Raw genomic sequence first — 12477 nt, forward strand, 5'->3', positions numbered from 1 at the left:
CCTGCACTGGCAGGCGGATTCTTTACCACTTGAGCCACCAGGGAAGTCCAACAATCCAGCATACCCCATGCTTATTTCAAGCCCAAATCTCTGTTCATGCTGATGACCCACTCACCACAATCCTTTCCTCTCTGCCCAACGAAACCCTGACTGTAAACTTAAAAACTTTTTAATTTTTTAAAAATTCATCTTACAGTTCAAATTCTATGTCTTCTATGCTATTTTCTAGGGCCAAGAAAGAGTTGGGGGGTCATCTCACTCACCCTTTCTTTCTTAATATTCCTCCATTCTATCTACAAGTTTCAGTCCTTTCCATTCTCAGTGTAACAAATATTGTACTGGCTCAAAACTGACTGTACTTATTTCTACTGTGATGGAGTGTTGTTCCCACATTGTCATTCCAAAATTCTGGTTGTTCCAATGCTTCAATCTTATTTCCTGAGCCCTGCATGAGACCCCATATGGTCTTATCCTCCCTCCAATCACTCCATATAAATATCAACATTTTCTGAAAATCAGATATACATGTACTGCTACTGCTACTGGTAAGTCGCTTCAGTCATATCCAACTCTGTGCGACCCCACAGATAGCAGCCCACCAGGCTCCCCCGTCCCTCGGATTCTCCAGGCAAGAATACTGGAGTGGGGTGCCATTGCCTTCTCCAATATACATGTACACATGTATACAATTCCTAACTAGAAAATAACACCCTGTTCACGTCTTTTTAAAGTATGTTTAAATACATGGATGAAGATGGAGTCAAAGGAATAATTTTTTAAATGCAAGTAACTGTAGGGGGGGAAGTCTGTGAAGTTATGTTGCTTAGTCGCTAAGTCGTGTCAGTCTTTGTGATCTCAGGGACTATAGCCCATCAGGCTCCTCTGTCCATGGGATGTCCCAGACATGAATACTGGAGTGGGCTGCTATTTCCTCCTCCAGGGGATCTTCTCGACCCAGGGATCAAACCCATGTCTCCTGCATTGGCAGGCGGATTCTTTACCTCTGAGCCACCAGAGAAGCCCCTATGAAGTTATATCAATACACTTAATGTTATAAATAACACAAAATATTATAGGCACAGTAACTCAAAAATGTCTGACTTATTGATAAAGGTTTCAGTCTTCCTCTTCCTAATGGGCAGTCATAACTTCTGAGCTACAAGCCAAAGGTAAAAGAATATTCTCAAGAAAACCTTTCCAAAGCAACAAAAATAGTTCATTCCAAATTGATGAAGAATAAAACTATTCAAAAACTAGTTTCTGTTGGCAGATAGTTAAGCAACAAAATAAGCAAGATACAAAACTGTATGTAATTTGACCTTAAGTTATGTTACAAAAAAGGGCAGATTTTAAGCCCATTAAAATTAAAATCCATAGAAAAAAGGACAAAAAATATACCAAAATGTTAAACAGTGGGCATCTCTATATACTAAGATTATGGTTGACTTCCTTTTTACTTTTCTATATTTTTTAAACCTTGCTGAATTGATGTATTATTATTAAAAGTATAAAACAAAAATTTTAACAGCAACATTTGACTGTTTTTTTCTCCTTGGCCTTTATATAAACTAATTCTCAGTATCTATACTTCAAATGCAATCCAGCCACTTTAGACAGCTTTGCAAACTGGGTCAATGCTTATGCCATCTCAAAGGAAATTATGGAACTATTTTCAATTCCATTACACATCAGTGCAAACAATTTTAGGGCAGCTTTGAGTACCAGAATTCTTGTGATGTCACCTATATTATCTCAAAACTTACCTTAAACTGATTCTTAGACTCTTATGTTAACATTTCATTCAACAAACATTTACAGACTTCCGACTACCTGCCAAGCACTGTTATAGGTGCTGGCAACTCAACAGAGTGAACAAAAAACAAAAATCTCTGCCTTTAAGGAGTTTACATTCTCTGTAGATAAAATTTAATGTCTCAGAAGAGTCAGGGAACACCCACACAGGGCTCAAAAAAGTACAAAACAACTACTAGTTAATAAAGATCATAAAAACTGTTAAGTTTCAAATATACTTTACATAGCTCAAACCACCTCAAATTTCAGCTAAGGGTATAGGAAAGTGAAAAATTCCTTCTGACTGGCAGCAAGCCAAAGAACTAGGAACCAACTGAGAATTCAGAAGTATCTCAGGATCCTGCAATATTTCATCCATGTAAATTCCAGCTGCAGTTTATTCACTGCCTGAAGTCAGGCGCCTGCCTAATAATCAGGAAATACTTCATTTCCTATTATATTAACTCAAACCATCATTCCTAAAGTAAAAATAGAGACCGTTCCTCACCACAGGCTTTTGTTTCAGAACATACTTTCTCCCTCATACCTCATAATGAACTAGCTGGGTCATCCCCCAGAGCAAGCCACCATCCGACATGGCAACCTTATTTATAGCCTCGAGTCATCCTACCACAGACAATAAAGTCTTCACTACTAAAGTCACAGAAGTATTTCAATCTGTTTGGCTAAATCTAACATTAACAAGACAAAAACCAGAGGCTTCTTATATGAGCAAGCTGCCTTCCCTGTGGTCCATGTTAGAATGCCTCTAGTATCAGTTAAGTCACCACAGAAACGTATCACTGACCATCAAACAGACTAAGAAACCGTTAAAAGGTCTCTATAAATCCTTCCCATCTACTTGCAAGAACAAAACAAATCCTCAAACCATAATCTTCAGAATTAAAAGCCACTACAATTCAAGAGGATCACTTAGTAAACTAGTCTAACCTCTTCATTTAGAGGAAGGGAAACTGATGCCCAAAGCAGTCACATGACCAGTTCAAGATAACACATTAAAATGGAAAAGCCAAACTCAAATCCAGACTTTTTTTTTAAACTCCCTATCAGCTGACCATCTCAATACACCAAGTGAAACCTACTTATATTTTGAGGCCAGCAGGTACTGCTTCCAAGCTATTCTAGTATCAGAAGGGCAGGGGATATTATAGGATGACTGGGAAGGAGACTAGGAAAGAACCAACCACAGAAATCAGGATCCGATGTATTAACATCAATGTATCTTCTCATATATTCATATTATGATGTTTAAGATATTTTCAATCTATAGCAACTGTGTTTTGATTGCCATGTTCTCTGGTATGTCTTTCTAGGTTCTCTGCCACTGCTAAAAACCTGAAACATGCCTGAAATCCATTTAGTACTAACATTCTATGTAGCAGCAACAGCAAAGGAACTGGGAAAAGTTAGCTGGCAGAGGAGAAAGCTCTCTAAACCTTGGCTAATTCTTACTCATCCTTCTAATTTAGCTCAGGATTTCCTGTAGGAAGCCCTAATTCCTCCTTGCCCCCAGGCTAGGCTCTTAGAGCAGAGTAATTGTACTTGCCTCAAGGTATTCTGTCTGTTCATTGTCTGGACCACGTTCTTTGAGGGCAGAGGCCAACCCGAGACCTACACTGAGTGTGACACACAGGAGGTGCTGGATGAGCGAGCAGGTTTTAAACTTGCCACTTAAAGCACCAACATAAACAGCTGGAAGGTGGCAACCCTATTCTGATTTAAAACACGGTTTTCAACAACATTTTTTAGCGGGTCTTTTTGTAAAAATCTTATCAGAAACCCCAGTGTGGAAAAGCAACTTATTGGTCCTCAGGTAATTTAAGTTCTCCGAGTTTGACGGAAAATACCAGTGAGCCTAGTACAGGGCACAGCAGCAGCAGAGGCAAGAGCTGATGCGAATCAGGCATCTAACTTTGTTCCTTCTTCATCTCCATCTCGCGTCACTCTCTCACTCTCCCTCCCAAGAGGAGGGAGATCTGGGTCTCAAAGCACAGATCCATCTTTGTTGATGGTGGGGCTTAGGAGTAAATAGACTACTGGCCAATGCATAAGCTACACAGTTCTAGTTGCTAGTTATACAGGTATTTTGAGAGATGCCTTGCTAACATCTGAACAAGCAGAAACATGCACTGAATCAAATGTGGCAGGCCTATTCCTATGCTTTAAGGCTCAAGGAGGTAAAGATAACCTCCTTGTCTAGCTGTATGTAGCTATGAGCTGATTAAAACATGGTATACCATCACTGCACTTTAGACTACTCCACAGAGATCCTTCACTTTATATAGCTAGACTTCCTCTAGCTATAAAATACGGGAGGGCATCCTTGCTTCCATCACTCCCACATGCACACTTGGTAAGAAGTAGCCCAGCATACAGAAAGGACATCCATAAGCCTTAGGACCACAGTCTGAACCACAGTTCACTACCTACTAGACAGATGACCTTGAGAACGTTACTTACATTCTCTGAACTTCAGTTTCCTCATCAGTAAAACAGAGAACATTAGAGTTCTTGTGCAAATTAAATAAAATCATATATGTACAGCTCCTAGAACGGTAGGCACTCAATAAATAAACACCATTGTTATCACTCAGATTTAGCTTTGATAGAGGCAAAAAAGAAAAAAGCAAACGTTACTGATTTCAGCCTATAAAACTGAAAATCAACACAGAATGCAAAATAGGGAAAACTATAGTACCGAAAATAAAGAGAATATTTGCTTTTAATGTATGCCGTATCTAAGACAAAAGAGCTGAGGACACAAGTCATTTGGGGGTCACCACAGGCCTTTACCAAATCAAGTTTCTTTACTTATTGCTCTGATTTTCTTAACCAAACCAACTCCCCCTGAACAGTAACTAGACTCCCCAGAAGTGTCAGCAGCCCTGAGAGAAATTACATCCTGAAGCCTTTCCATATAAATAGAACATTGAGTATTCATAACAGACTGCAAAATTGTTCTGTTTAAGTCAGAACTACTTGGGAACTTGAATTCAAACTCATTTATCTTCAATTATCTCAAGGGTGAGCAATTTCCATCTAAAGAACTAGGCTTTTAATGAGGACCCAAGAACTCCCTGAAAAATGTTAGCAAGATTTTCTATGCATGTACAATTTTCTCTGAAGAGGGACTACAAGGTTTTATCAAAATGTCAAAGTTGTTTGTTACCTAGAAAAGGTTAAGAATCAGCATGGAGGTTCTCACTAGAGCCTCCTGGAACCTCACACTGGGAAGGTGAGGTGAGCAAATCTCAAGAAAAGGATCCCAAGTGCCAATTTCATCAACTATTCACACTGGACTATGTTACAGAAACTCTAAGCATATTTCTCCCTTGCCATTAGCACTTTTTGTATCAGGGTTTATCTTCTTTCATCCTCACCGTCCCCACCCACCCTCCACCATGGCCCATCCATCCCTGGACAAGTCCCATCCCATGCCTCTCGGCAGTCAAGGACCTCTACCTGACAGGGCCTTAGGAGCCTGCTGCGTTAAGTTTAAATTACAATTGATTTAGCATTTCTGATTTGCCAGTTGAACACTACAAACGAAGCACAGATATCTTGTTACATGAGTCTCCTCATATTTTTACAGATTTAAAATGCTATTTAAACTTATTAATTCAATTCAAACACAACTGCACCAGTATATTCTGAAGAACTGGAGTTAATCAAGCCATAGAAAGGGCAACTCCAACTTTGCATTCCTGTCTCAATGCTTCTATGTGTATCAATTTATATGATAATCACTTTTATCAAACAAATACAAATCCCCACATTCCCTCAGTGTAGAAAAGCAAAATTACTCTATTTCAATCCATTTTTAACCAATTCCCCATTACCACGGATATCATTCCACCACTGGCATGTTATAATGAAATCTATAATCGACACTTCATTTACTTACAAGCTTTCAGATTTAGCAATTGTAATCTTTCAATGTGTAAAGCAAATAAAAGATAACAGAACTGTGAAATACATCAAGAAAACTTATTCTTACTTCACTGACATGAGGCAAAGTAAAAAAAGCCACATAAAACTAAGTAACCTAAAAAAAAAAAAAAAAAAAAAAACTAAGTAACCTATATTACTACACTTAGATCTATCTCCTTTAACAACTGTTGCAGTATTACTAACTTATATTGCAACCAACTCACAGCTTTTAGAAGTCCTTCCTTTGTGAAATGCATTTGTAAAAGCACACTTGAAACACTTAAGTATCCAAATAATACCACTAAACTCACCAAGCACTGTCATACTCAGCACCTTGGTCCTTATCACTTTGTAGCCAAGAACATAACTACAGGCTGCCTTTCATGTGTTTAATTTCCCAAACAGCTCCAAGATGGAGGTAAGGAATAATTTACTTGGTGGCACAGTATAGAAACTTAAGAGCGCTAACCAAGTATGGGAAATCAAGATAAAAAGAAACCCTGAAATTAAAAAGGAATTTAAACTCACAAAGCATTAAGCGAAGATACCTTTAAGAGATCCAATACTGGATTCTAACTTTAAGTAGGAGTATCAGTCAGTCTTCCCCCCCAAAGTAAAGCAACTAGGGACACTGATCAAAACTAACCAGGTTTTTAACGCGCAGCAAACACTAAGGAATCACTAACCAGTCTCATCAGTGAGCAATTCTTAATTGAACAGAATCACGCAGTTAAACATTATGAAATCAGTACACACATCACACTGGAATGGAATTTATCTTACCCTGCGCCACACTGCTTGGATTGAAAAAATGTGGACTAACAATATCCAAAGCACAGAGAAAATGGCACTTGACAGAAACCAAAACGATGACCTGAGATGACTCTACAGGGGGAGATACCTTTCCCTTCTCAAAGTAATGGATACAGGCAAGAATCAAACCACAGACTGTGAAAAAATCTGTGGACCTCACAGCAGTTAGTTTCGCTTGCTCCAACACCCTACTCTCTCTAAAAGTCAAACACACAATGACACAAATACAAAAACACAACACATCTAAACATCCAAGAATTATTTATTGATTTACATAAATACAACGGATTGGGGGGAGGGGTGTATGATGAAATGTTACTCTCAGGTAGGTAATAATGCCTTTCTAATTCTCCGTGGAATTCATGAACTCAACGTTTTACCTTCACCCGCTGGTTTTTAACTAAAATACCTCGTCACCAAGTCTTTTCAATCAAAGCTGTGCAAAAACTCTACAGTCGAGCAAATAACATGAGATTAGACACATTCAACACTAGACTTTCCAGCCAGGAGCCACGGTACCCTCCAGATATCAGGCCTAGGAAGAGTAAATTCAAGCCCTTTAAAAATATTCAGCATTTAACACCAGTCTTCCAAGAAGTGAGACTTTTGGGGGTGATGGGTAATGTCAGTTAACTTCCTCTTCCTTTAAAAAAGGTCAAAGACAGGGAAGCGTCCGGCGTAACATTTCCTCCTTAGATCGCGTTCCACCACAAACCACATCACAACTCTCCCAATCGCTAAAAAAAAAAAAAAAAACACTAGCCAGAAGGAGTGCTTTCTGCAAAATTTCACCGTAGACTGAAAATCCGACTTACCTTTGGAACGAGCTGAGTTTAGTTTCACACGGGAAATTTACCAATAAAGTTTATTATGTATTAACCACGATAATCAAGAAAGCCCACCATGCCCCGCTGCAGCGGGAGCTGAAGGGAGATCAGGAGGAGGGTGTCGTCCTTACAACAATCAGAGAAAAAGCCTTCCCTGCGGGGCTGGTCACAGGCACCAGCAAATTCGGCCTAATAAAAGGCGGGGTGGGGGTCGGGTTTCGGGGGGAGCAGAGGCGAGAAGGGGGAAACGCTGTCTCCCACCCCGCCCCGGCTCCAAAAGCAAGCCGATAGAGCTAGTCTGCACAGTAGTGCAGAGGGTCCGGGGGAGGGGGGAGTTCCCCATCCCCCGCAGCGCTGCTGCCAGGGCACCCCCAAAAGCTCCGGCGCCAGGCCGGGTGCGTGGGCTGGAGGCGAAGCGTCCCTGCCCCTGGCTGGGCAGCGGTTGCTGGCAGGAGAGTCCCCGGAGGGGCCACAGTCCCCGACACCCCCAACCCCGGTCCACGGCGAAGCGAGCCGAAGGGCTGGCAGGAAGGTGAAAAGGATACTGTTGGGGCGCCTGGGTCTGGAGGGCCCTGATGTTCGGGTGAGGAGGGGCCGCCGCTGCTGCCGCCGCCGCCGCCGCCGCCGCTGCCGCCGCCGCCGCCGCCGCCGCCGGGTGAGGAGGCGGTACCGCTGCCGCCGCCGCCGCCGCCGCTCCGGTGCCGGGTCCGGTTCCTGCTGCAGCCGCTGAGCCTGATTTCAGAGCCGGTTTCTGCGGTAAACTCATGGCAAAGCGAAGCCACCAACCCCCCCAGAGCGGGACCGGGCGCGCCGGGGTGCAGGGGCCGGGGGCAGCGGGGGGGCGGGATGGGGGCAGACCCGGGGAGGCGGCGGGAGCAGGGGGCCGGGGGGAGGCTGGGAGGAGGAGGAGGAGGGGGCCCGGGCCGGTCACACACGCCCGCCGCCGCCGCCGCCGCCGCCGCCGCCGCCGCCGGCAGCAGCAGCCGCCCCGCGGGCCAGCACCACCGGCTGCCGGTCTCCGTGACAACGCGACCCCAGGGGGGGGGCCGGACCCGGCGGGGGCAGGAGGCGGAGAGACCGGACCTTTCACGGCAATATCCTCATGGGCCGGCGGCGGGGGGTCTTTATCCCCCTCCCCGGGGGAAGCGGCGCCCTTCTTGGTAGCGGGGCTCAGGCGATGCCGGCGGATTTTCTTCCCTCAACGAGCAGAGCATCCAACATGGCGCTGCGGCCGCCTCCAGCAGTCCGGCAGGACGGCCGCTCGGAAAACTTCGGGCCTTTTCGGAGTGGCTCGGGAGGCCGAGGGTGGGAAGCCCCTTCGGCTCTTTCCGGAGACTGGGAGCGATCGGGATTCTTCGGAAACGCTCGGGGGCGTCTTCGGCCGCCGTTCGGGAGCTCTCTGGGGCGGACTCGCTTCCTCGGGGAAGTTCGGCGAGGAGTCGTGGGAGGGGCGCGGGGGGCGGCTTCCCAGGCGCGCTGCGACCCGGGGGTACCGGGCGGAGGGAGAGACCAAAGGCGAGGTCTGGTCTATGAGAGCCCTCCTCTGTCGCCCAGGCGCGAAGAACAATGGTAACGGCCGTGGAGCCCTGCGGTCCGCAGAGCCCTGTCCGCGGGGGGCGGGAGACGCTGAGGAGAGAGACCCAGGTCACGGCGGTAGGAAGCGCTTCACCACAGAGAAATCGCTCGAGGGGAACGCGCCTCGTGCCCCTATCTGCATCACACAGAGCTCTCGCCGGCCTGTAACGCAGTCACCGTCCATTGTGTCGACATTTCGCCCTCGCTCAGAGAAGCGAGTGGGATGAGGAGCCCCGGTCTCCAGAGCGCGCTGAGGCGAGGAGAGGAAAAGGGACCGGCCCAAGGTCACCCAGCCAGAGAAAGGACAGAGCCAAACCAGGATCTGAAATCCACCTTCGTCTGAAGGAACCTGACCGCCTCCGAAGTTGCCCGGGGACCTCACCCGACTGCCTTACTAATCGGCAGCCCTAACTTAGGGATCTGTGCAAGGATTCTTCTCAGGCCTGCCTCAGGACCCGAGCGCCCTTTGATCGTCAGCCGTCGGTCGGCTCCCCAGTGCCCTATGACACTTGTTAAACTCCTTTTCTCCTGAGCATGACCAACGAACACACCCACACACACACAACCTGCTCGCAAACCACCACCACCCCGCATTGGGGGTCTTGTCTAAGCACTGGAACATTGAGGGGAAAAGAACTGCAGAGATCAGGGAGCAAGCCAGGTAATAATGGTTCCCAGGCACCGAGCACTTACTGTCTCACACCGTCCAGTGAAATAGGGATAATCATTTCACAAAGGAAGAGACTGAGGCTCAGGGAGACTCAATGCTGCTGCTGCTGCTGCTGCTGCTGCTGCTGCTGCTGCTGCTGCTGCTAAGTCGCTTCAGTCGTGTCCAACTCTGTGCGACCCCATAGACGGCAGCCCACCAGGCTCCGCCATCCCTGGGATTCTCCAGGCAAGAACACTGGAGAGGGCTGCCGTTTCCTTCTCCAATGCGTGAGAGTGAAGTCGCTCAGTCGTGTCCAACTGTTCAAGACCCCATGGACTGCAGCCCATCAGGCTCCTCTGCCCATGGGATTTTCCAGGCAAGAGTACTGGAGTGGGTTGCCATTGCCTTCTCAGGGGAGACTCAATACCACCACCCAAAAGAAGGAGCTGAGAAAAGCCAGGCTCAAAACCCACAAGAGGAGACTGCCCTGATGGCTCAGAGGGAAAGAATCCGCCTGCCAATGCAGGAGACATCGGTTTAATCCCTCGTCCAGAAAGATCCCAGAGGTGGTGGAGCAACTAAGCCCATGTGCCACAAATATTAAGCCTGTGCTCTAGAGCCCAAGAGCTGCAACTCTCAAGCCCTTGTGCCACAGCTACTGAAGCCGGAATGCCCTAGAGCCAGTTCTCCACAACAAGAGAAGCCACTGCAATGAGAAGCCCGTGCACATCAGCTAGAGGGTAGCCCAGCTCACCACAACTAGAGAAAAGCCTGCACAGCAGCAAAGACCCAGCACAGCCAAAACTAAATGAATGAAGATAAAATCATTAAAAAAAAAAAAAAAAAAAAATGGGCAAGATACTTTCCCAAGGTCACATGGAGGGTGTAATTGGCAGACACAAAATTGGAATCAGAGGTGGGTTCTAACTCCTGCTATACTGTTTCATACTGCCTTTTTTTTTTTTTTTCCAATTCATATGAAGCTCTACACACAATCGGTGCTTAATTCTAGGCAGTCCTTGGGAACCCTAAAAGTTCCCTCTGAATAAAAAACATCTAGAAGAAGGGACTACCTCCACTGCATCTTTCTGGGGAGAGTTTCACAGCTCCTAGTGTAGTGAAGAAGGAATATCATTCATCCATCATCTCCATACTGGAAGTCAGGAGCTACTTCATATTCTGGAATCATTTGGATTTGTAACACCTGTTTACCTGGGATTGGATTTTCTGGTCTTCTTCAGGCACAATCAGCTCCAGGAAAAATTCCCAACTGGTACTGCCCTTCCCCAGATTCTCCTTCTGTGTTCCAGATCTCAGACTTCCTTCTCCCAATGAAAACCTGTTCCCAGGAAAGAATTTGGTTCCCCATTTACAGGGTGAATCTACCTCTGCTTTATTGACTACGCCAAAGCCTTTTAACTGTGTGGATCACAACAAACTGTGGAAAACTCCTAAAGAGATGGGAATACCAGACCACCCAACCTGCCTCCGGAGAAATCTGTATGCAGATCAAAAAGCAATAGTTAGAACTGGACATGGAACAACAGACTTGGTTCCAAATCAGGAAAGGAGTATGTCAAGGCTGTGTATTGTCACCCTGCTTATTTAACTTATATGCACAGTACATCATGCGAAATGCCAGGCTGGATGAAGCACAAGCTAGAATCAAGATTGCAGGGAGAAATATCAATAACCTGAGATACACAGATGACACAACCCTTATGGCAGAAAGTGAAGACGACCTAAAGAACCTCTTGATGAAAGTGAAAGAGGAGAGTGAAAAAGTTGCCTTAAAGCTCAACATTCAGAAAACTAAGATCATGGCATCCGGTCCCATCACTTCATGGCAAATAGATGGGGAAACAAAGGAAACAATAAGAGACTTTATTTTGGGGGGCTCCAAAATCACTGCAGATGTTGACTGCAGCCATGAAATTAAAAGACGCTTGCTCCTTGGAAGAAAAGCTATGACCAACCAAGACAGCGTATTAAAAAGCAGAGACATTACTTTGCAAACAAAGGTCCATCTAGTCAAAGCTATGGTTTTACCAGTAGTCATGTATGGATGTGAGAGTTGGTCTATAAAGAAAGCTGAGTGCCGAAGAATTGATGCTTTTGAACTGTGGTGTTGGAGAAGACTCTTGAGAGTCTCTTGGACTGCAAGGAGATCCAACCAGTCCGTCCTAAAGGAAATCAGTCCTGAAAATTCATTGGAAGGACTGATGCTGAACCTGAAACTCCAATACTTTGGCTACCTGATGAGAAGAACTGACTCATTGGAAAAGACCCTGATGCTGGGAAAGATTGAAGGCAGGAGGAGAAGGGGGCAACAGAGGATGATATGGTTGGATGGCATCACTGACTCAATGGACATGAGTTTGAGCAAGCTCCAGAAGTTGGTGATGGACAGGGAAGCCTGGTGTACTGCAGTCCATGGGGTCACAAAGAATCAAGACAGGACTGAGCAACTGAACAGAAGGGAACTTACAGGATGATAACAGACTGATAATTGCTTAATTGTTATTCTTTTCTGAGCTTGTTTCCTTTTCCAACTTAATAGCTACACTCATCAGGCGATTATTGTGTGTCAGGTCTTCAGTTACCTCTCTTAAACAGATCTTGAGCAAAATAATGTAACAGTCCTTGATAAGATTCTAGCCCCGGGCAATCAATGGGAAAGCCTTATACCGTGCAATGTCAGAAAGGTAGAGTGCTCTCCTTTCATCCAAAGCATAACCCTGCTCAACACCTCCCATTTGACACAGAGCAGCTAAAATTTGTTGAACACCTACTGTGTGCCAGGGTACAACTCTCCTAAGCATTCTACTTAGAGTCAATCCTATTCACCTCCACAACTGTGCAATATATATA

General features: G+C 45.4%; 1 protein-coding gene and 1 long non-coding RNA gene across 13 annotated transcripts in view; both read right to left on the reverse strand.

Annotated features, from left to right (window-relative positions):
• The window catches only part of EIF4G3 (eukaryotic translation initiation factor 4 gamma 3), a 340922-nt gene extending 332710 nt beyond the window's left edge, over positions 1 to 8212 (reverse strand). For 4 of the 12 annotated variants that reach the window (XM_065929987.1, XM_065929984.1, XM_065929985.1 and 1 more), the window contains exon 1: positions 7928 to 8209. In XM_065929987.1, the coding sequence (XP_065786059.1) occupies positions 7928 to 8148 (221 nt within the window). In that variant the 5' untranslated portion in view covers positions 8149 to 8209. Of the gene's footprint in view, positions 1 to 7927 lie in introns of all 12 variants that reach the window. The other 8 variants (XM_065929983.1, XM_065929978.1, XM_065929976.1 and 5 more) reach the window with 3 other exon arrangements.
• LOC136164677 (uncharacterized) lies at positions 6800 to 7916 on the reverse strand. The gene is made up of 2 exons (XR_010662387.1): positions 7371 to 7916; positions 6800 to 7292 (listed from the first exon to the last, which is right to left on the reverse strand). It is a non-coding gene; the product is annotated as an uncharacterized lncRNA (long non-coding RNA).
• Positions 8213 to 12477: the final 4265 nt, after the last annotated feature.

This window comes from Muntiacus reevesi, chromosome 3 (genome assembly GCF_963930625.1).
Source record: "Muntiacus reevesi chromosome 3, mMunRee1.1, whole genome shotgun sequence".
In the NCBI taxonomy this organism is placed as follows: Eukaryota; Metazoa; Chordata; class Mammalia; order Artiodactyla; family Cervidae; genus Muntiacus; species Muntiacus reevesi.